Source organism: Pseudorca crassidens, chromosome X (genome assembly GCF_039906515.1).
Source record: "Pseudorca crassidens isolate mPseCra1 chromosome X, mPseCra1.hap1, whole genome shotgun sequence".
NCBI lineage: Eukaryota > Metazoa > Chordata > Mammalia > Artiodactyla > Delphinidae > Pseudorca > Pseudorca crassidens.
Window position 1 is genome coordinate 132,627,476 of NC_090317.1, and position 24,960 is coordinate 132,652,435.

Sequence of the window (24,960 nt, forward strand, 5' to 3'; positions counted from 1 at the left end):
TTCCCCCCCCCGCCCCCCTAAATCGAACGGGCACCCAGAAGGCCAGCTATCTAGAGTTTCCTCTTGTGGAAATTCTGCCTGGGTGCTAGTTTCCATTTATCCTCACACCGTAGGGGAAAAAAACATTTACCCAGAAAAAAACCAAACACCAGTGAGTCAGAGTATTGGCTCCTTGAATACAGTCATTGTTGGCAGGGATTATACTCATGAAGACCTTCATTTCGTTGATCCTCCGAAAGATGAGTTAGCACGTCCTTTTGGTAACAGATTCTGAGGTATCCGTTGTATTGATTTGGGTCAAAGCCGCAGCTTCTGGTTGCCTCGATTATTTTTTCTCTATTGATTTCTTGTTTTCTTTTATTATTATTATTTATTTCACTGCGCTGCGTCTTAGTCGTGGCACGGGGCATCTGGTTCCTTGACCAGGGATCAGATCCGTGCCCCCTGCAGTGGAAGCGTGGAGTCTTAACCACTGGACCTCCAGGGAAGTCTCTTGTTTTCAGGTTCATTGCTTTCTGCTTGTACAGTCAGTAAAGACCTAACACAGAGACGCGGGTTAGGTCTTTATTTCTGCTTGCTTTTGGTTTTTGTTACTCTTCTTTGGGTAGGCTTTTTCTTTCTTTCTTTCTTTCTTTTTTGGGTCTTTATTTACTTTTCCTGGTAGTAACATGTTGTATTTTGATTGAGATTCTGGGCTACTCCTCTGAGCCTCCCAGAGGGCCATGGAAGAAAGGGAATCGTGACCCAGGAGAACCGCTAAGCCCGCGTCATCTTTTCCCACCCTCCCAGGGCACCTTGGTCGTTGGGGGAGTCTTGTGTTCTGTGCACTGTGGCTGGCGGACCCTCTTGCAGGTCTGTTTCCCTCTCCCAGCTGCTGCTGCTTTCGTGACAGTTCCCCCTCCACGAATGAAAACCCGCAGCTGCTTCCCTGGGGAGAACCAGCCACAGAAATAAGCAGGGAGAACAGCGAGTCGGCGGCCACCTGCTCCAGCCTGTTTCTGAGCGCAGTGCATTTCAGGACAGCCGCTCGGCTTCCTTAAAAGCAAAAGTAAAACGAGGGCGCCGTCAGCTTTAGACGCCAGCTTTACAATCCCCGTCTAGAACTGGGGATGCCATTGGCAAAACCGTCCGTGGGAGGGGTGGGGGGTGGGGGTGTGGACCGGGTGCTTCACCTCCTGGGCTATCGGCGGGAGGTCTTCTACCTTTGTAAAAGGGGAAACCGACTTCTTTCTTTAGTTGTCCAGTGACTTTCCGTGCTGCTGTTTCTCCCTGCATGACTGCATCCACAGGTGTGCACACACCCACGTACACTGGGAGGTTTTTGGCTGAGGGGGTGAGAACCCTTCTGGCTGTTGAAAACACTCCAGTTCTCCGGACGTCACCAAATACTCGATGAAACCTGAGACCGGCCACTTGTTTGGACGGGAAAAGCCATCTCCTGTTGCCAGGCCCGCTGCCTAGCCTTCCTGTCAAGTCAGCAGGGCAGGTCGTTCCTAGGCAGACAGTCCCGAGTCTGCGCCAGAAGGTGGTTTCTGAATTGTCCCTTCAGAATATTTCTGTTCTGGAAACAGTGCAACCTCGGACGGTCCAGGTTCCAGGCTGCTTCCTTGGCGGTCCAGGTTCCAGGCTGCTTCTTTTGCAGCCTAGAAAAGAGTAATGAATCGTGACAAACATCACACAGGGATAGGAAAGTAGAAGGCAGGATTAGTCTAAAATGAGGACGCCAGCCCAGCCCAGGAATCGCTCAGTAGCACAGACAGCAGGAGTCTTACATGTGGATTCCTGAAAGACCACAGGTTTGCAGGGGGGCCGTCGAGATGGAGTGAGCAGCTTTTATCAAGGCTCTGGAGGAATTGGAGACATTGTCTTTCTATCGATTTTATTTGTTGCCAGCATTAAACTTGACTTGCCAAGTGGCTGGCATGAAACAGGTCTCTGGCTGTCCTGACTTTGCATGGACTGGCCGTGCCCGGGCTTGTAGAGGAGTGTACTTTGGGTTACGAACATGTTCTCTGGCTCCAGCTGGGCAAGGCTCAGGCATGGGCATTGGGAGACACTCGTTTCTGTCTTCTTAGTAGATGTTTGGATTCCATGTACTTTCCCGGGACGTGGTTCGCCTGTGTCGTGCAAAGATGAAGGGGGGACGCTTACCCCAACCTGGGGCCACGGGGGACTTTTAAGATGACTCCTGGGGACCCTTAGGTCGCTCCCTCCCAGACCCCCTGGTCTCCGCCCTTAGTCTTTGGGGAATGAGGGTTATGCTGTGGGAATTGGATATCCTTGACTGGTAGGAAATCCTGGAGGAAGATGGTTGAGGGAAAGTGGGTCTTCGTCACATTCTCAAATGACACCTTTGATCTTGGTGAGAAGGTTGTGGTTTGAAGTAGGAATCATCAGAAAGACTTTGAATGGGAGACAGTTATATTTGATTATGTGTCGTTTGTTCAGGTTTTCAGAATGCCCGTATTTAGTGCCGTGAGCTCTTAAATGATCACAAAATAGATACTAAATGAGACTGAAAAGGGCGGATTGTAATACCTAACAAACTCAACTCAAAATGTGTCTGCTTTGCAGAGCCTAAACTAAAAAGGCTGTAAAAATATTTCTTTATCCAGTTTGGAAAATGCTGGCTCTTGCAAAATAGTCTGTTTAAGAGGCAGAATGAAATGCCTCTTGAAAGACCGCATCGGTTACGCGATGGGTTGCTACGGTCGGTCCATAGCTGAGATGCAAGTGGTTCTCAGAGTGGGGTCCTGGGGCCCATGGGAGTTCCTTGTGGGACTCTGAGGTCACTATGACTTTTGTAAGAATACGAAAGCATTATTTGCTTTTTTTTCCTCTCTCCTTCTCGCATGAGTGTTGGGTGGAGTTTCCAGTGGCCGCCTGACCTGGGATCATGGTTGCCTCTTTGACCACCAGTGAAATGCATCCTTGAGGGCTCTTGCATTTTCTTTATTTTTGTTTTACTTGTTACTATGGCTGCTATGGAGAGGCACCCCCACGCCCCACACCAACAAACACTCCTCAGGGATCTCGATAGATTTCTAGCGCATCCAGAAATCCTGAGATCAGAGAGTCTGAGAGGTGCTGCTTTGAGCGTGGGGGGCTCTGAAGTGGACATTGACGGGCTTGCAGGTGCCCTGGGTCTATGTCTACCACACAGTGTGTGTATCACTCTGTACCCTGGGGCACAGTAGGGACCCCAGAAGATTTGTCCAGCCAGACACTGGAAGAATGGATGTGTTGCTGGCTGTCAGTTACCCTGGCGAGAGTTCAGAGCCTGAGGTCAGTTGGAAGAATGGAAGGGTCACCTCTCAGGGATGTGGTCAGCAACAGAGAGAAGAGACGAGGATCGGGGTCGGGGCTTTAGAAGAAGAAAGCTTCTTGTGCTCCGGGAACCCAGCGGTTGCTCAGCTGGGGGATATTTCAGCAGGATCCGTGCTTTCCATTAACCATCACGCGAACGGTCTAAACATTGTAAAGACTATTATGCAACGTTAGTACTGTTTTCTGTTACCAAGAATAAGTCTAGGGCTGAACCCTGACCCTCCCCTATCATAAGGATGATTCTCAGTAGTTTGGGAGCAGCATGGCGGCCTCAGCGCTATCACGCAAATGAGCCAGGCTCCCGAGTAGACTCCGCAGGACCAGTTCAGCAAGTTCGCGTGCCTCGTTCTTGAGTCGTCTGCCTCTCCTGGATTCTCTCATGGCAAACTTCTCCTGTTCTTGGATTCTATAGAGCAGCGCGGTCCAAGAGAACCGGGTGCCGTGAGGACCATGTCCTAGAATCGATGTTGCTATGGTGACCAGCTGAGGTACCAGCTTCTTTTTTTAAAATTTATTTTATTGAAGTATAGTTGGTGTACAGTATTGTGTTCGTTTCAGGTGTACAGCAAAGCAAAGTGATTCGGTGATACATGTGTAACATTCTTTTCCATGATGGTTTGTCACAGGATATTGAATAGAGTTCCCTGTGCTCTACAGCAGGACCTTGTTATCTATCCATCCTATACATAATAGTTTGCATCCGCTAATCCCAAACTCCCACTCCATCCCTCCCCCACCTCCCCTCCCCCTTGGCAACCACAGGTCTGTTTTCTATGTCTGTGAGCCTATTTCTGTTTTGTAAATAAGTTCATCTGTGTTGTATTTTAGATTTCACATATAAGTGGTATCATATGATATTTGTCTTTCTCTTTCTGACTTACCTCACTTAGTATGATAATCTCTAGGTCCATCCATTGTTGCTGCCAATGGCATTATTTCATCATTCTTTTTTATGGCTGAATAGTATTCCATTGTATATATGTACCACATCTTCTGTATCCATTCCCCTGTCGATAGACGTTAGGTGCTTCCGTGTCTCGGCTGTCGTGAATAGTGCTGCTGTGAACATAGGGGTGCATATTGTCTTTCCGGATTACAGTTTCGTCTGGATATATGCCCAGGAGAGGGATTGCTGGGTCATCATCAACTTCCTTATTTGACTCCACCTCACTTCATTGGACTTTAAATAAGCCACATGTGTCTGGTGACTACCTCATTGGACAGCACAGCTTACACACCTAAGAATCTCAGCAGTCGTATAGGTCAACAAAATCAGACGTCAGAATTCCTTCCTTCTGGGGTGCCACGACCTCAGGATCGTTTTTAAGTGATTTCTCAGACACTGTTAGGGATACCAATGGAAACAGCTCTTTAATAAAATTCTCGGCTGTCCCCTGATTCATTACGATACCTGGGATAAATGACACGTCAAAAAGACCTCCTTTCCCTAGTATAAGTGAATGTCCAGAGGCATACGTGTATTTTCCAAAAGTGATTGAATACCAGATGCCATTTCCTAAACATCTCTGGTTGCACGTTCCACACGGACCCCTTATAGCATCTCTTCTGTTTCTACATGAACCATATTCTTGTGGTTACTTGAGGATTTCATAACAAAACACTTTCAAACGGGCAAAACACCTTCACTGATGGGAAGATGGAGTTTGTCAGCAGAAGACAAGCTACATCTTCCTTGAGAAGATGTAGCGAAAGTTACAGTTTTAAATATATTTACACACAGGCATAGTTCACTTTATCGCACTTCGCAGATGCCGCGTTTTTTTACAAATTGACGGTGTAGCAGCCCCGCCTCGAGCAAGCCTGTTGGTGCCACTTTTCCAACAGCACTTGCTCCCTTTGTGTCTCTGGGTCACATTGTGGTCGTTCTCGCCATATTTCAAACGTTTTCATTGTGATGATATGTGTCATGGTATCTGTGACCGGGGAACTTGGATGTTACTGCAACGAGTCCCTGAAGGCTCGGAGGATGGTTTGCAGTTTTTAGCAAGAAGCTATTGTAAAGCGAAGGTCTGTACATTGTTTTTTTAGACAGAATGCTATTGCACACTTAACAGACTACAGGGGAGTCTGTCAACTGGGAAAGATCACTTTTATACGCCCTGGAAAACCAGAAAAATTCCTGTGACTCGATTTATTGCCATATTTGATTTATTGAGTTGGTCTGGAACCCAACTTGTGTCTCTGAGGTCTGCCAGTGTGTGTGTGTGTGTGTGTGTGTGTGTGTGTGTGTAATTTATTTCCGGCCTCTCTCCATTGTAAATATCATCAGAGACTTTTTTATTAATTAATTTTTATCGGAGTATAGTTGCTTTACAGTGTTGCGTTAGTTTCTGCTGTACAGCGAAGTGAATCGGCTCTACGTATCCATTTATCCCCTCTTTTTTGGATTTCCTTCCCATTTAGGTCACCCCAGAGCACTGAGTAGAGTTCCCTGTGCTACACAGTAGCTTCGCATTAGTTGTTGATCGTATACATAGTATCAGTAGTGCAGAGACGTCTGATGTCGTGTGGCAACCTGACTGCACACAGATGCCACCTGCTTGCTGGTACGTGCGCACACGCGCGCGCACACACACACACACACACGCACACCCCTCATAGTCTCCCTCTCCCAAGTTTCCATTAAACTGATAATACAGTTTATTTTCAGGAACACAGGAATAACGTAGGTACAGACAGTCGTCACGAAGGAGCTGCAGGTGTCACGCACAGGTTAGAAGTTGCATCAGACTTCGGGGCAGCCCAGAGCACACGCCAGCGTGTAGGACAGTGTGGACGAAGCAGCATGGGGAGGGCGGGACACGCCAGACCCCAGACGAGCTGTGACAAGAGTGAGCATTGAGTGGGCCTTCCCGGGCGGCCCAGGGGTTAGGACTCGGTGCTCTCACTGCCGAGGGCCCGGGTTCGATCCCTGGTCGCGGAACGGGGATCCCCGCAAGCCACACGGCGGGGCCAAAAAAAAAAAAGTAAGGCTTGAGTAAGGAAGCTCAGGGATCCCTGGAGAACTCTACAGCTCCTGTGATGAGCATGGTGCCCAGAAAACCATCAGCGCTGTTGGAACAGTTTATTCAGTAAAGAGACGGAAGGCAGTGGTTGCCCTCTAAGGGTAACGTTCTCCTAATGCTCTCATGCCGAGGGTCCCAGCCTCACTCACACGTGGAAACTTGAGTGGTCATCTGAAGACCCTCATTCTTAACAGGAAACAGCCACCAAACTCGCCTTGTTCAATCGGTTTACACAGTCTGAGACATCAAGATAGCAGAAGACTTGAGATCCCAGAGAAAGCCAATAATTTAGGGAACCTAAGAGAAGGTGAAAACAAGGGAACGTAAGGAATTTTGTTAAAAGTCTCACTTTGAGTCATTTTCAGAGAAGTTTGACAAGATACTGTATCCATCAACAATAATAGGAAGTTCCAATAAGAGAGAAACAAAAGAGTTTCCAACAGGATGGCTGGGTATTACAAAGGAGAATTTTCTAAAGTCCAAAGGGTGATCTGATCCATGCTTGTGACTGTAGTTATCATCCTGGAGCTGGTGGCCAAAGGCACAGCCGTCACCTGCACCTTGCTCTTGCGAGCTGCAGGGTGGTCTCCAAGGCAGACCCTGTTGGGTGGGTTTGTCTCTCTCTCCCCGACATCCAGGGGGCCCCTTATATTAATTTCCCGGGGCTCTTGTTACAAATCGTTACAAACCAGGTGACCTACAGAAACAGGAATCCATCCTCCCCCAGTCCTGGAGACCAGACGTGTGAGGTCAAGGTGTCCCAGGGCCGTGGTCCCTCCAGAGGCTCCGGGGGAGGGTCCTTCCTGCCTCTTCCAGCTTCTGGGGGCTCCAGGCGTCCCTGGACTTGTGGCCGCGTCCCTCCCGTCTCTGCCTTCCAGCTTCACAGGGCTTCTCCTCTGTGTCTGTGTCTCTCCTCTTCTGTGTCTTAGAAGGACCCTGTCATTAGATGTAGGGCCACCCTCCTCCAGGGGGACCTCATCTCAGACTCTTCACTTCATCACATCTGCAGAGACCCTGTTTCCAAATAACGTCCCATCCTAAGGTTCTGGGTGGACATGAATCTTTGGGGGCTCGATTGAACCCAGTAAGTACATCCCTGCTCCTCCAGACATCCGCAGGGTCCAACATGGAACTTGTCACCACCCTCCCCAAAACAGAACAACTCAGTGGGCCCTTTGGACACCTGCCAGGGTTTCCTGTCTTTTTTTTTTTTCTTTCTTTCTTAGAGCATACACTGTATACTTTTAGAGTGAATTATGCATAAAAGTCTGTGCAAACAATAACATATATTACAATAACATTCTCAAAAGATCTTACTATATTTTAGCGTTGTTAAGTTATATAAAATACATCTTCATAAAAGTACAGGCTCTTTTTTCAAGTTTTAAATCACGACCTTCTCAGATGCCTCAGTGCTACCCTGTGGGCATCTCCTCCCTCCCTCTCCCAGCCCATCCCCTCCAGCCTCATGCAGGATCTGTTCTTTCGCTCCACACTAGTCTTTCGTCCTTCCTACTGGCTTCTGCAACCGCAGGGAAATCTCTGAAACAAAACGGAAAGCACGCCGAACTCAGAGGAGCCAGTCACTTCCCCCTGCCCGCCGCGTGAGTTCCTGTAATCCGTTGCCTAAAGAACACAGTGGAAGGATTTCAGAATCCCCGCCTTCTCTTGCCCTGTTTCCTCCATCCTCACGAATCTCCATTCTCTCTGTGGCCTTTGCTATCCTTAATTTCCTTTTTTTTTAAATTTTTAATTATTTTAGTTTAGTTTAGTTTTTTGGCTGCATTGGGTCTTCGTTGCTGCGTGCGGGCTTTCTCTAGTTGCGGCGAGTGGGGGCTACTCTTCATTGCGGTGCGCGGGTTCTCACTGTGGTGGCTTCTCTTGCGGACTGTAGGCGCAAGGGCTTCAGCAGTTGTGGCACATGGGCTCAGCTGTGGCTCGCGGACTCTAGAGCGCAGGCTCAGTAGTTGTGCTGCACGGGCTTAGTTGCTTCGCTGCATGTGGGATCTTCCCGGACCAGGGCTGGAACCCCTGTCCCCTGCATTGGTAGGCAGATTCTTAGCCTCTGCGCCACCAGGGAAGTCCCACCCGTCCTTAACTTCAGTGAGCCTCTACTTTCCAGTCCGCCCAACTCTCCAATTTCCACTGGAAACTTCCGTTCCTCAAAAATGAACGTCTTTCCCGACCTTCACCCCGAGGTGAGGTCCATCCGTATGTACCTCAGCACACCTGTGTCCTGAAGTCCTGCAGCCTTAGAAGCCCCTGAAACACAGATGAGCGCGTCAGAGTCAGGATGGCTGTTGTCATTAACGTTTACTGTCAGCCTTTCCCGCACGATGGTAACAAAACTAAGATATCAGGGACCAGCCTTGTGTGGATTGTGGCTGTTTCTGAATCGTGCAGAGCGTCCAACACACAGCAATATTTCAGTAGTTTTTTTTTAATACTTATTTATCTGGTTGCACTGGGTCTTAGTTGCGGCTCACGGGCTCCTTGGTTGCAGCGTGCGAACTCTTAGTTGTGGCATTCATGTGGCATCTAGTTCCCTGACCAGATATCGAACCTGGGCCCCCGGCACTGGGAGTGCGGAGTCTTAAGCACTGCACCACCAGGGAAGTCCCGGACCCCGTTTTTGCTTAGAGAGCTAGGTGGTCTTCACAGCGTGGGCCACACAAACCATCTGTTGTCAGAGGTACAGCATTCTCTACATTTCCAGAGGGGCAAGTTGACACTTGACGCAGGAATTGAGCGTGAGCTGAGTTGCGGCACCTTGAAGGCTGTCCGGTATGACAGCTGCTGGCCACGTGAAAGACGATCAAAGCCAGTCGCCCAGTCTCTGGAGCCGCTGTGAGCTTGTGGCCACGGGTTGGACGGCACGGACGTAGACTGTTTCTGTCACCACAGAAAGTTCGACTGGGCTGTCTTGCTCCAAGTTGGTGCTTCTGAACGGGGGGCAATGCTGCCCCCAGTGGACACTTGGCAGAGTCTGGAGACATTATTGATGGTTACACCTGGGGGGATGGAGACCAGGGAAGCTGGGCCCAGCACGCCCCGCATCTGAGATTCATCCAGCCCCAGTGTCAGTAGTGCTGAGGCAGAGAAACTCTGCGTTGACATGAGAGACCCTGTCTGTCTGTCTGTCTGTCTATCAATCATCTATCCATCCACCTATCATTATTATATCTATGCACCATCTATCAAAACTATAAATCTTTCATCTATCCATATCTATCTATCCATCTGTCATCTACCACTCTACCTATTATCTATTTATCCATCTACTGTCTGTCTATATTTCTCTATCATCTATCTACCATCTCTGTATTTCTCTATTATGTATGTATGTATCCATCTATACCTATATCATCCATCCATTTATCATCTGTCTTCTGTATCTTTCTATCCATGTATCCATCCATCCATCCATTTATTACCTTTTTCTATCTAGCTGTCATCTGTCATCACTCTTACTTATCATCTACCACCTACCTATTATCTATCTTCTATCTGTCGTCCATCTGTCATCCATCTGTCTATACCAGTGGTCTTCAACCAAGGGGATTCTGCTCCTCGGGGGGACACTTGACAATGTCTGGAGGCATTTGGGGTGTCACACATGCGGGGGGGGTGTCTACTGACATGTGGCGGGTGGAGACCAGGGATCGTGCTCCACAGCCCACAGTGCCCAGCACACGCCCTCCCCCCCAACCCCCGAATTATCTAACCCAGAGTGTCAATTACGCTGAGGGGCATTGTTCGTAACTTTGCAGGGTGCTATGACATCATCACATCCCACCCTGGATGCAGTACCAGGCTGTGACTTTTAACCTGCCCGGATGGTGTTGTCAGAATACAAAGACCAGCCTTTGTGCTCCTGGGTGAAGAGTCACCCAGCGCGGTTCCAGGTCCCTCACATCTGCTCCTGGGGAGCCCAGTGCAGGGCCAGGGATTCCAGACGTTTCCTTGTGTTACATTCCTTAGCGTTGGGGTTGGTGTGAGGGACTTCCTGTGTTTCTTTTTTCTTGCGTGATTATACACTTTGTATCTTTCTTAAGAGAGAGTGTAGCTTAGTAATTAATCTGTAAATAGAAGAATTGTGTGTCTGAAATATCTGTTCTACAGGAGGGCTCTGTGAAAGGGAATGTGGCTTGACACAGCAACATTTTGAGAGAACTGATTGTTTTTGTTTTTTTTAAATCTGTCTAGACTAGTGAACTCACAACTCTAACCCCTCCCACCCAGGGCTCAGCTGAATTGTGTCCAGTTTAATCAGCTGATCTTTGAAGGTTCCAAGTTTAAAAAAAAAAAATCCTCAGAGCTTTATCCAAAGCACACATTTTTGGGGGTAAATTTTGCTTATTAAGAGATAATTCACAAACCGTAAAATTCACCCTTTCAAAGTGTACAGTTCCACAGTTCTAATTTTAATCTGAGTTAGCACACATTCTTTAATAAACACCTTCTAAAGATTTTTTTTTTCGCCTGTAAAACAGAAGTTTGTACTAGTTTGCAGCCGTAATTTCCAAAAGCCAACTTTGAAAAGGAGAACTGTAGGCTTGGGACACATGATGTCATGTATTGTAGTTTATAAGCTTTTCTGATGTTACCTTAAAGGGGGGAAACCTCAAAGAAAAGAACTGGGTTTTACAATGATACATTCTTTCATTATGGTGTAGTAATTATCTTGCAATAATTATATAATGTATGTTTATTGAATTGATCAATTGAACATAGATTTAACTATCATGTACCTGAAATATTTCTACAGCTCACAGATTTAAAAAATGAAAATTATACATGGAAATGCATCCCTGTTTTTGGCCCCCATCTGCCTCCATCACCACATCCCCTAGCCAACTCCAGGTACCCAGCTTAGTATCTTGTATCTTTCTGCAGAAGCCCCTTTCAGGGACTTCCCTGGTGGTGCAGTGGTTGGGAGTCCACCTGCCAGTGCAGGGGGACGCGGGTTCGAGCCCTGGTCCGGGAAGATCCCACATGCCGCGGAGCAACTAAGCCCGTGCGCCGCAACTACTGAGCCTGCGCTCTAGAGCCTGTGAGCCACAACTACTGAGCCCGCAGGCCACAACTACTGAAGCCCGTGTGGCTAGAGCCCGTGCTCCACAACAAAAGAAGCCCCCTCAGTGAGAAGCCCGCGCATCGCAACAAAGCATAGTCCCCACTCGCCGCAACTAGACAAAATCCGCGCGCAGCAACGAAGACCCAACGCGGCCATAAATAAATAAATTTATTTATTTTTTTAAAAAAAGTCTTTTCAACATAGAGGAGCACATATCACTATCAAGAGTGGACTGACGTTTTCTTCATATACTGCCTTCTTTCAGCCTCCTTAGAAATTATAGATCCCTTTTTCAATTGGTTTAAACATCTGCAAACTAATTTCACTTGTCTAAACAGTTGAGGAGATAAAACCTTTGCTCCCGTTGGGTGGAGGAGACAAGTGATTCCTGACACCTTGCAGGCGGGGTTCCAGGCAAAGGGGGTGACTGCTGATGACACTTGGGATGCACGGGTGGTGGAAGGGAGTTGGATGGGACCCCCGGATCCCCCCGGGTGGCCAGGTGACGCTGCTGAGGCTGAGGCTGCCTGCCGTGTCCCAGGCTCACCTGCGGGTCCGCTGAATTCTTCCCACGTCTGGGCATGCTAGCGCATTGGGGGTATGTCACCCTCTGTCCAGCCCCCATCTTGCAGAATGGCTGCATCAGAGGCCACGGTACGACGAGGCCGGCGGTGTGTGATCCTCAGGCAGCCTCGGCTCTGAAGCGTGGTCCAGACCCCTCTGTAGCCCCTTGAGGGTCGCTGGGTCGCTCAGAAGTCTCCCAGTTGCAACCCTTAATATTATATACATCCTGTGTTAGCCTCTGTACCTTAACCTACCTCGACCATATAGAAGTGTGAGGAAGAAGAGTGTTCCCTCGAAACCCGACGCAGAGCTCAACCCCCTGGCCCAGCAGGTGACACACAGGGTGTGGGGATTCTGCTCCCGCTGAGGGGACCTGGGTTGAAGCGCCTTTTCCGCCGCATCCTCTTTCCCAGCGCCACAGGGAAGAGATGCCGTGCTTTCTTGGAAGCGCTGCTCCTGTGGCATTTTTACCCACCCCCCCGCACTGGCCTGTCGGCTGTCTTTTCTCCTGCATTTCAGGGCAGGTTGGGTCTCCTCCACCCACACTCTCTGTCCCCTTGGCCATGCCTGTTCTGTTTTGTTAGCATCTGGGATACACCAGTGCAAGGCACACTGAGCATCGTAACTTCAAGAGAGATCGCAGGTTACAGAGAGGTGGAGGGTGCAGGGGATGGGATGGCCGGTAAGGCAGGTCTCTCTTTAGAGATGGTTGGGTCACCTCTTTCTGAGCTCTGGCTCAGCTCCCTTCCTGCCGGTATAAACAGGTATGATTCTGCTCTGTATACAAGGGGCGGGTGCAGACTGTTCCAGGATGGGGTGGATACGCACTGAGAACTCTTGCAGTTGGTCTCTTTGTGATCCTGAGATGCTCCCCTGAAAAGCTTTACCTCTAACAAACTTCTGGTTACCAGGGGATAGTGGGTCATGGGAGGGAGAGATAAATTAGGAGATTGGGGTTAACAGAGACACACTACTATATATAAAATAGATAAACAACAAGGACCTACTGTAGAGCACAGGGAACTGTACTCAATATCTTGTAATAACGTATAATGGAAAAGAATCTGAAAAAGAATATATATATATATATATATAAAGAACTGAATCACTTGCTGTAAACTGAAACTAACACAACATTGTAAATTACCTATAGTTCCATTAAAAAAAATAGCTTTCTCTGGACTTCCCTGGTGGTCCAGTGGTTAAGAATCCGCCTTCCAGTGCACGGGACGTGGGTTCGATCCTGGTTGGGGAACTAAGATCCCCCATGCCGCGGAGCAACTAAGCCCGCGCGCCACAACTACTGAGCCCTCGCACCACAACTAGAGAGAGGCCCGCACGCCGCAGCGAAGGAGCCCGCCGCATGCCGCAACTAAGACCCGACGCAGCCAAAAATAAAATAAGTAAAATAAATATTAAACAAAAAAAGGTTTCTCTGTATCAGACGGCTGTGGGAAGTGAGTTGAAATTAGTTGGCGTCCGGATCCCAGGAGTCTTCAGGAGTGAGGTTTCTTGACGTCAGAAGCTGGGTGACGGGTGTATTTAATCCTCTTCCCAGCTCTCTGTGCTTTAAGGTTTGATAGAGTGGTTTGGACTGTCCTAAGGTTGCGTCGGCTGTTACTAAATGAAGATGGAGATTACAGGTAATTGTCAGGTGGACTGTGATGAGGTTTTGTCTCCTCTCTTGGAAATAGGCTTACAAAGCCCGTATCTATCTGTCACCTGTCTCTCCTTCGTCCATCTCTCCATTCTTTCTATCTGTCCACGTATCTGTGTATCCGTTCCTTCCTGTTTTTGACAGGGGTGGGGGGGATACAGTCAGGTTACGAAAAAGAAGGCAGGTGAGCTGGTACAGTCGGTCCTTCTCGACCGATGCCTTTAGCGAAGTGTCTCTGGTCGAACCTGGAATCTATGGATTTCGGACACAGGGCTTCTTGAAGATGGTCACGTGGGGCATAGGATCCTCCAGGGTGTACGACAGACGCGATTTTTTACAAGAACTTTTTATGATGAACTAGTTGAAGACGATTCATTCAGCAGTTGAAGACACAGGAGAAGTTGTAGAATAGTCCACAGAGGGGAGTCCCCCTGAGTCCTCCTCCGGGACCCCCAGTGATAACATCCTCCGTAAACACAGGACGAAGTTAAAACCAAGACCTGGCTTTACAGGATCTCCCGAGTGGGCCTCCTTTGGTAAGAGTGGAGGCAACTGAGAGACTTTCTGCACGAAATCTGAGCTTTGATTCTGGGTCCCTTGTAAGAAGGTAACACCCGGGAGGCCACCCTGGGATCTTTGGGTAAAGAATGGATTAGAAGGATGAAGCTGATGTCTTCCGTTGCTGGATTAGGCCCATAGATGTGAAAGACAGGCCTTGACATCTCAGACCCCCGAATCCATCCCCAGAGCCGTGGTACCTCCTGTTCAGAACTGTTTCATCCCCAGCGTGACCCAGAATGGAAAATGTGTGTGTGTGTTTAAGAATTGTTTGCATATTCAGATAACTGCCCCTCCCTTGCTGTGTGGACGAGGTGTCATCCTATTTATTGATTTATTGTTTGAATTTTTTTTTTTTTTTTTTTTTTTTGCGGTATGAGGACCTCTCACTGCTGTGGCCTCTCCCGTTGCAGAGCACAGGCTCCAGACGCGCAGGCTCAGCGGCCATGGCTCACGGGCCCAGCCGCCCCGCGGCATGTGGGATCTTCCCGGACCGGGGCACGAACCCGTGTCCCCTGCATCGGCAGGCGGACTTGCAACCACTGCGCCACCAGGGAAGCCCCTATTGTTTGAAATTTTTATGGGAGTACAGTTGATTTACAGTGTGTTAGTTTCAGGTGTACAGCAAAGTGAGTCAGTAATACATATACATATATCCACTCTTTTTTAGATTCTTTTCCCAAATAGGCCATTACAGAGTATTGAGTAGAGTTTCCTGTGCTCTACAGCAGGTCCTTATTAGTTATCTGTTTTATATATAATAGTGTGCATGTGTCAATCCCAGTCTCCCCATTTATCCCTCCCCCCAGAGCTCATCCTTTTTAGAGCAGACCCTTCAGAGCATGAACTCAGTCATTTTTAGGGAACCAGTACTATTTCTGAATCTCTGAAACAGGAAGAAAAGAAAAGGTGATTTCTCGTCAGGTTAAAAACTGGTTCAGTTCCCTAATTTTCAACAGAACACAGGAAATACGGTTCTTATGTACAGGACTCCCTTTGCACATTTAACCAGTCTTGGCTAGTTTCCACCTTGGTGGAGTTTCTATCTTAATTCTGCTCCACGGGTTGTTACAATGATCCTGTTATTTCACGTTGTCTTTTCCTTTATTTGTGAAATAAATGTTCTCCTTAAACGTGTCCTCAAAGGATTTGTTTCTACCCCTTTCATCATCAAAGCGTGGATACGTCCTTTCTTGTGGAGTCTTTTTTCCTTAAAGCACAAGACGGAAGCGTGTAAGATAAAGTCACTGCCGATGGTCTCCACGATGTAAAGTCATAAAAAAGCAGTGTGTTTCTTAAAGGTTAAATTTTGTCAGAGGTATCTAGAAATAGATAGAGGGGTATTGCATATTTCATTTGATTGCTGCAGTCTCAAGGATTAAAAAAACAGTCATTGGGAAGCCAGACTTCTGTGTCATAACGGTAAGCTTAAGTATGTGCATTTTCGCAGGAGACATTATGCGTATACACTTTTACAAAATCCTTTGTAAGAGGAGGAATCTTCTCACTTCCAGTAATTAAAACATGAAATGAAAATGCAGTTCATAAAAGGGAATGTGGAATTTGGCTGTCTCTCTGGCAAAACTGCCTGTGTCAGAGACTCCAAGAGAAATTCCCTTTTCTGGCGGGGGCGTGTTCCTGGTGAGGACAGCCATGGGGCTTACCCCACCGGAGCAGAAACCCAGCAGTGTTTCCTTTGCCCAGAAAATGTTGCTGTTATTAGCTATCATCCTATTCTGTCTTGAAGCAGACTCCTGGTTTGCGTGCTTCTTTTTTTTTTTTTTTTTTTTTTGTGGTACGCGGGCCTCTCACTGCTGTGGCCTCTCCCGTTGCGGAGCACAGGCTCCGGACGCCCAGGCCCAGCGGCCATGACTCACGGGCCCAGCCGCTCCGCGGCATGTGGGATCTTCCCGGACCGGGGCACGAACCCGTGTCCCCTGCATCGGCAGGCGGACTCTCAACCACTGCGCCACCAGGGAAACCCTGCATGCTTCTTTTGATAAGCTTTTGGAAAGTTCATCACTTTTCCAGAACAGACCGGCTTTTCATTTTATGAATTCTAGAGTTTTCGTTGAGTATCTCCTCATCAACTATCTGGACAAAGACAGTTGAGTGTGGTGTCCTCAGTGCTGGCCCTTAAATTTCCCCGGATTTCCCAAACCACATCAGTGTATCAAAAGACTTGAGCAGATCCCTGTTGGGGTGTTTGAAAAACGTAAATTTTCATTTCCAGACGTGTTCTCAAACGGGAGGAAGATAAGTAAAAATCCTGTTAGGTTCTGTATGCAAAAACATGAACACATAGGATTAGGTGATTAGATAATAAGGATGCTAGAAGAATCGTTGCATTGCTTGCTTGAATTTGTACCCCTGGAGCTGCCGTAACAAATTACCACCAAACTAGGGAGCTCAAAACCATAGGCATTCATCCTCTCTGAATCCTGGACACCAGATGTCTGAAGTCAAGGTGTCCCAGGGCCGCGCTCCCTCCAGAGGCTCCAGGGGAGGGTCCTTCCCGCCTCTTCCAGCTTTTGGGGGCTCCAGGCGTCCCTGGACTTGCGGCCACATCCCTCCCGTCTCTGCCTCTGTCTTCCCGGGGCTTCTCCTCTGTGTCTGGGTCTCTCCTCTTCTGTCTCTTGGAAGGACCCTGTCATTGCATGTAGGGCCACCCTCATCCAGGAGGACCTCATCTCAGACCCTTCCCTTCATCACCTCTGCAAAGACCCTGTTTCCAAATAAGCTCCCGTTCCCAGGTTCCAGGGTTAGGAATTGAATCTGTCTCTTGTGGGACACAATTCAACCCTCAACTGGTGGGAGGAGGGTTAGAAAAACTGTGTGTAGGTGAGGCAAACAGGACCAGGCCCACTGTGGGTCCCCTCCCAGGACAGAGGTTGCGTAGGGTCCACATGGGCGATGTCGGTTTTCTGGTGTGTTGGTCCATTAGTGGATTTTTTCTGCAGAACGTGGTGCGGGAAAAGGGGGGAGACCAGAGGGGGATGGAGGGTGAAATCAGAGGGCGTGGCCTCCCTATCATTTCTGTCATTACCCCTGTGATCCCCATACCCCGAGATAAAACCCAGAGTGGTTCCCGTTTTCTCCTTTTGTAATTCCCTGGCATTCCACGCTACTCCTACGGTCCCCATTCTGTGTGGATTTCCCCCCAAGTGTTTTCAGTTCCAGCAAACTTACAATGACCCACACGAACTTAAATCCTAGTAGCTTTGATTTTCCACCTGCTTCATTTACATTATGGGTTTTCAAAGACAAAATAAGGTGGTCGCTTTTTTTTAACCTGGCGTCTGCAGGGCAAAGGCTTTGCCATGGTCCCTGTGTGACCTCCCTCCTCTCGGGACAGTTTGTGGGTTTGGGGCTGAGGAAGACGGCAGGTCAGTCCCTCCTGACCCTGCGAAATGCATTTTCTGTGCTTTCCCACACCTCACTCTGCAGTTCTTTTTTTTTTTCCCCCTCTGTTGTGACTTCACAGTAAAGTGATACCTTGTGTTCAAGGTGACCCCTTTATTTATTTTTTAAATTTTTACTGGAGTGTAGTTGAGAAATAGGTTTGTTTGTTTTTTCCGCGTTTTTTTGAGATGTGTTTGATGTATAACGCTGTATTAGTTTTGGGTGTGCAACGCAATGACTGGATATTCGTATATATTGGAAACTGATCACCACAGTCTATCTAGTTAACATGCATCACCTCACATAGTTACACATTTTTTTCTCGTGATGAGAACTTTTAAGATCTACTCTCTTCGCGGCTTTCAAGTAAACAATACAGTGTTACTAACTGTAGTCACCATGCCGTACCTGACATTCCCAGGACTTATTTATTTTGTAACTGTAACCTTCTACCTTTTAACCCCCTTCATCCATTCCCCCGATCGCTCACCCCTCACCTCTGGCGACCACCGTCGACTCTGTTTCTATGAGTTTGCCCTTTTTTAGATTCCTCATATATATGAGATCATACAGTGTGCGTTTTTCTCTGTTGGACTTACTTCACTTAGCCTAATGCTCTCGGGGCTCATCCGTGATGTCCCAAGTGGCAGGATTTCCTTCGTTTTTTAATTTTATTGGAGTATAGTTGATTATCACACTAAGTGAAGTAAGTTAGACAAAGATCATACGCTGTCACTCATCTGTGGCATCTAATTAAAAATGATATAAATGAACTTACTTACAAAACAGAAACAGACTCACAGATTTCGAAAACAAACTTATGTTTACCAGAGGGGAAACGTGAGGGGGAGGAATCAGTCAGGAACCTGGGATTAACTTACACATACTAGTATATATAAAATAGATAATCAACAAGGCTTTCCTTCATTTTTACGCTGAATAATATTCCATTTCGTCTCTTATTGGGCGGAGGTGGGTCATGTAACCATCCTTACCTGCAGCAAAGCTAAAAGGGGGACTTTTCTACTTTCCAACGGGAGATATGGAGAGCTGGGGATGTATATTGGAGAGCCTGCCAACAGCGAGCAGGAAAAGATGTTTGTCCTTTTTCTTTCCACTGCAATAACGACTTCATACCAGCACCATTGAATGTTGGTTTGGTCTTTAGCGCGTTAAAGCCGGTCACCTTAAAAATTACAGCATGCTGGTTTCATCCGCCGTCAACAAGACGGTTTCCCTGTATCATCCTGTAATCTGACTGTGGTGCCGGGGGAGTTCCCCCATCTCTGCACTGCAGGCACTCTGCTTTGAGTTCTCAGTGTTTACAGCACACACAGCTCAGAGCAAAGCTTAAAAGATGTGGCAGGCAGAAAGGTAAAAAAAAAAAAAAAAATCTGTTGAGTCATAGCCGTGTTGTCTTTCTTTTCATCGTTAGAATTTTAGCGTGTGGCGAGACCGTTGATAACGTCGATCTAGTCACCTACCTGTTCTGTCAGAGAGATGAAAACAGTATGAGTCCAGACGGGTTCATTTGTTTGCGTTCGGTTCACAGAGCAAGTCAAAGGCACAACGTGCACTAGAAGCCATGCCAGTGTCCTCAGTTCCCGTTCCTGCGCCCTTTGCCAAGCGATCTCCTGAAAACCCCTAACCTGTGTCCATTCACTCTCCTCGGGGCCCTTTCCCTACTTGCGTCTCTGTGAACCTGCTTGCGCAGAACGTTGTCAACGCTGCCTCACTGTGACACAATTCTGTGTTTACTTCTGAATCATCTTTTGATGAGGACGGACTTTTAAAACCTGTACTGGGGCTCATCATTGGCTTCTTCTGGCACAGTTTCTTTCCTTCATGTGTGTACATCGCTTTCTACTTGCGCGATAATAAAATATTCACGATTGGGAACTTGCTTTAAAAGCCAAGGTGACGTAGCCATGTCCCTCACCCCAGCTGCGTAAGCCAGTAGAGGCACTTACGTATTTTGCAGCTTGAGAATTTCAATTTGTAGAAGAGGCCCTCCCCCCAAGTGCGTTGCTTAGGTGTAACTTTGTTTTCCTCTCCATGTTACCGTGTGCCGTAAATGGCGTTCCCAACTCTGTGGAAGAGGAGAAGGTGGCTGCGTGGTTGCGTTGAAGGTCTTTTTCGTCTTCGAGCCATCCCTGAATTCCTTTCTTCCTGCTTTCTCATCATGTTGATGGCCATTTTTCCAGCCAGGGAGCCCCAATTCGTTGGCCGCTTTCCACACCTCCTTCCCCTGGGAGAGCCCTTCCTCTGCGTTATTTCTTCGATAAACAGGGGCGGAAAGGACAGCCGTCTTGGGTAAGCTTCCAGAGGCTCACACAGACAGATGTCATTTTTCTGCCCCCAACTTTACCTTTTCTCTGGCCGTAGGTAAAATGCCTTCGGAGCTTTAATCTCAGAGGTGCCCCAAGTGATTGCCGGCCGGGGGGAGGGGTCGCAGCTGGACCCCACCCCACAGGGAGGCTCAGAGGGTGAAGAAGGGCTGGTGGGAGACCACAGAGGAGGAGACATTGGGTTGACAGTGTCACAGCCTATGGTACACAAGAGGGTTTGATTGCCTGTTACATTTATACTGTTGATTTCCTTTCATGTTCGCAGTGGTTGCACTTTTTAAATTTTTCTCTCTGTTAGTATCTGCATCACTGGTTCTAACCCTTGGCAAGTGTTCACAGAAACACTGAGTGCGTTTAGCTGGCATTAATGGCTTAAAGGAAGCAGCTTGTGAGGAGGGGTGTGTCACACTTAGCCTTCTTTGTTTTGTTTTGTTTTGTTTTAACAGGACGGTGGCAATCACCAACACGTGTACTAGACTTTTGAGTTCGTTAGCCTCTCATACAGTGCTTTGTGGGATAAAGAGGAACCTGGCAGGGATACTCACAAGTTTTCATGGAAAGAGTTATCTTCTGATTTTTTATTTTTTAATCCAATTTTTTAAATTGAAGTAGAGTTAATTCGCGATGTTGTGTTAGCTTCAGGCGCACAGCAGAGTGATGCGGTTATATATATGCTTATCTATTCTTTTTCAGATTCTTTCCTATTCTAGGTTATTATAAGGTGTTGAGTAGAGTTTCCTGTGCTCTACAGTAGGTCCTTGTTGTTCACCTGTTTTATATATAGTAGTGTGTATCTGCTAATCCCAAACTCCTAACTTATCTCTCCCCACCCCCTGCTCTCCCCTCCGGTAACCGTAAGTTTATTTTCTGTGTCTTGTCTTGATTTAGAAAACCTAAAGAAAAAGACACGTCGAAGGAATGTATTTAGCATCATTTTCCATTCTGCCTTTCCCTGTGTGTGTGTGTGTGCGCGTTTCCTCTGGGACGACTCATTTGCAGAAAGGATGGCCAGTCGCCCCTATTAAAGAACAATTCGGGGGCAAGTGATCGTGTGTGTGTGTCAGTTCAGTTGACCGTTCCAGACAGGTGCCTGTCACCCAGCCCTCGCGCCAGGTGCATCGCCCATTACTGAGCTGTCCGAGCCTCCAGGTTGCCTTGAGGTCGGGGTGCTGGTCTCCCGTCCTGGGGGCCGTGGCTGCTGACACCGCGTCTCCCCACTGCAGGTACGGGGACGTTCGGTCGCGTGCAGCTGGTCCGCGAGAAGCAGAGCACACGTTTCTTCGCCCTGAAGGTGATGAGTATCCCGGACGTCATCCGCCTGAAGCAGGAACAGCACGTGCACAACGAGAAATCCGTGCTGAAGGAAGTCAGCCACCCGTTCCTGGTCAAGCTGTGAGTCCCCTTCGCCGGGTCCCCACCCTCCCGCTCCCCAGGTGGATTCTCCTGCGGGAGGTGGGATGGGGTGCGGTCACAGCGGGTCACCCTCTGCTGAGACATCTCAGCTCCCGGTCTCGCGGAGAAAGGCGCCGTTCCCACGAGTGCCTGCCAGGGTGGCACGCCTGGCGCTGCCCCCCCTGCACCAGCCGCGTGTCCACAGGGCCGCCTGGGGCCCGCCAGAGGCTCTGTCCCCTCCTCCCACACCCAGCCCCCTGGACAGCCGGTCCAGTCGGTCTTCCTGGGACCTCAGTCACCTGCTCACCTCTGCTCGCTCACATCGTTCCTTGGGTTTCTAGCTGGCCGTTCAGTGGCCCCATGTCGATGCCTCATAGAACCTTCCAGTTGAAGGTGCCCAAGGTGGACCAAATGGATCCCTCTTTCTGCCACGCTCTTTGCTGGCGGAGGATAAGGCCGTTTCCCACTCAGGGGCCTCAGGTGTGGGCGTCCACAGAGGGCTCTCCGTCGCCATCCCCGGGGGCCTGCCCCTTCCGCCGCCTTCCTCACGCCCCTTCGCAGCCCCCGACCCGTCCCAGCCCAGCCTGGTGTGGGCCCCCCTCTGTGGCCTGACTGCCCAGCTGTTCTTGGCCTCCAAGACGTGCCTCTTTCAAGGCGTTCTTTGCTTTCACTACAGCCGTAGTGATCCCTTCACCCGCACGGCCCTCTGATGACCTGCGTCTCTGCTGACACATCCTCAGGGAATGACCCCAGGGGCTCAGTGGCCTAGAAACGGTTCATCCCGGGCTCTGCCTCTGCCTCTGGCTCTTTTCAGACACTCTTGCCTCCATCCCAGGAAAGTGACCTGCAGGAGGAGGTGGGAGGTACCATCCATGTTGTCACCGCAGGGCCACCCGCCCCCCCATGGTGCCCCCTTCATCTGCCTCTCCCCACCCCCTGCCTCTCCCACCTCACCCTCACCTGCCTTTCTTCTGCGATACACCTGCCTGTACACAGAGACAGGCGCCTGCACCCTGCTCTTGGAGCACCTTGCCTGTGCCCCAGTGCAGGGAGATAACACCTGCCGGCTCACAGCCACCGGAGCAACGTCCCCAGGGCCCGAAACAGCGTGTCACTCGGAGCAGGGACGGGCGGCATGTTTGACGGGTGACAGAAGGGAAGCAGCTGACTTCTTGTCTTACTTTCCTTTTATGAAGCCCAGTGGCCGTGTTGGGCCAGTGTGGACGGGTCAGTAGAGTCTCATGCTGTTGAGTCATTAAAATCGAAACAGAAAAAGAACTTAGCCAGTGCAGCAGAGCCACCACCCCTCCCTGTTCAGGTCTGAGTCTCCTCTTCGCTGGGAGGTGGTGGGGAGATGGGTAGAAAATCTCATGCGTGTAGATCTTCTTCTGGAAAGAAGAAAAGCTTCTCCTTCTGGTGTCTCTTCGAGAAACTGAAATAGTGATTCTGGATGACGACTTCAGTTGGCTAGGGTGTTCAGTACACGTTTTGTAAAGGAGCTGTGGACTCCTTTATCTGTTGCCAAGTCATTCTCACGTGATTTGGGAGAACGGTCTTGGGCTTTTACCAAATACAGGAAGTCTCAAGCCAGGACCCCGGGGTGTGTCCCCCAGGGTGCTTTGTGGCTGAATTTTCCCAGGAAGACGGGGCACCTGGCCGCTGGGTTCCGGTTTGCTCTGGAGACCAAGTGGCGTGATGGGTTATGTGTCTGCAGTGAAATTAGGAGAACACGGAAGAGAAGCAGGTGGAGTTGATGGTGAAAATGAAAAGTCTGAGACATTGGCGTCGAGAAGACACAAGTTTGGAGAAGAGGGAAGAAGGCAGCGGGAGGAGTGCTTCCCAGGGCTGTGCGTGGGTGGTGGGCGTGCCGCCCGGCGGCTGGCGGGGTTGCTGAGGTCTCCTCAACGCATATGTTCTGGGATCAGGCACGTCCCCCTGGAAACATTAGGGTGATGCTACAGGGAACCTTGGGGGATGGCTTCCATTCTGGGAACTCCACCTTGTGGGTTGAATTGTGTGTCGTGTCCCCCCCCCCCACCCCTGCAAAAGATACGTTGATGTCCTGACCCCCAGTACCCGTGAATGTGACCTTATTTGGAAGTTGGGTCTTTGTAGGTGTCATCAAGATGGAGGTCGAGGTCCTATAGGAGTAAGGTGGGTTCTCCATCCGATGTGATGGGTGCCCTCGTACCAAGCGGAGAAGACACACAGAGACACACAGAGAGGAGAAGGCCACGTGAAGACGGAGGTGGAGATTGGGGTGATGCGGCCATAAGCCGAGGAGCCCCAGGGGTTGCTGGCAACCACCAGAAGCTGTAGAAGAAGCTAGGACAGATCCTTCCCTGGAGATTCTAGAAGGAACCACCAACGCCCTGATCTTGCACTTCTGGCCTCCAGAACTATGACAGGATGCATTTCTGTTGTTTAAGCCACCCAGTTTGTGCTCTTCTGTTACGGCAGCCCCAGCAAAGTACCACACACCCCGTCGTCTCCTGGAGTGGGCACCAGCCTAGGGGGTGCTTTCTAACTACGTCAGAGGAGTCCCCAGGATAGAATCCTTGAGCTTTGGGAAGTTAAAAGGGAGTAGGGAAAAGGAGGACCGTGAAAAACAGAGCTTTAGTCAGACAACTCTGCTTCCTTGTCTCCTGGACAGCTAATCAGGCGGTCTCCTCCTCAGGTAGGGTAGACTGCCGAATCCAGAGGGACGCAGACTGTGTATTCCGACGTTCCGTGCTTTTGGATAAGTACCTGAATTGTTTCCATCACAAAGGCTGTAAGCCCTAGTTTCAGTGGGATGCAGTTTGACCCCAGGTTATCTAAATCGGGTTTTCTCTAATTTTAAAGAGTGTGATCTCTCTGCACTGTGGTGGCTCTGTAGTCTGACAGTCTCTTTGCTACCTTGATATTCCTGTTGCCATACAGCTCACTGGGTGCAGGCACACCTCAGTGTAGTCTTTTTATATGTCAGGTCCAACTGTGCTACGGCCAACAGGCAGGAACGTTTCCTGGTCCTTTAGTCCACAAGGCTGTCCTCTGCATGTCTGTGTCCTGGCCTCGTCTTCCTATAAGGACCCCAGCCCTACGGGATCAGGACCCAGCCTAGTGACCTCATTTCACGTTCATCCCCTTTTTAAAGACCCCATCTCTAAATCCAGCCACATGCTGAGGTCCTGGGGGTTAGGACTTCAGCATAGAGATCTTGGGGTGGACACTACTACTTAGTGACTTGCTAAGTGCAGGTCTTTCAGTGCACAGGGGTCTTATTATAAAGTACTTGTAGCCTTTGGAAGTTTTCTGTGCACCATCACTTGAGGGGCCTGGCGGTGTTTGAAAACTGGGATTGAATTGATCCAGGGTCAGCAGACTCTAGAGGTGCCCCACACGTAATGGGGAGAGCGCTGTATCTGACCAGCCCCGCGAACGGGGGGAGTGGGGTGCCCAGGGCCACTGGATGGGGCACCAGATTTGGTGGGAAGAGACCACGAGGGAAGCAGGTATCGAATCCCCCCAGCTGTGCAGTTTCTCTTGGAAATGAGTTGCTTCTCCCAACATCTGCCTTTCATACCATCCAGAAGTGTTGAGTGAGCCTTACTCATGTTCCCGTGAAGC

At 49.1% G+C, this 24,960-nt stretch overlaps 1 protein-coding gene across 5 annotated transcripts in view; it reads left to right on the top strand.

The window, feature by feature from the left end:
* LOC137217481 (cAMP-dependent protein kinase catalytic subunit PRKX) overlaps positions 1-24,960 on the top strand; it is an 84,220-nt gene that overhangs the window by 10,811 nt on the left and 48,449 nt on the right. For all 5 annotated transcript variants that reach the window (XM_067724387.1, XM_067724390.1, XM_067724388.1 and 2 more), the window contains exon 2: positions 21,183-21,351. In XM_067724387.1, the coding sequence (XP_067580488.1) occupies positions 21,183-21,351 (169 nt within the window). The remainder of the gene's footprint in view (positions 1-21,182; positions 21,352-24,960) is intronic.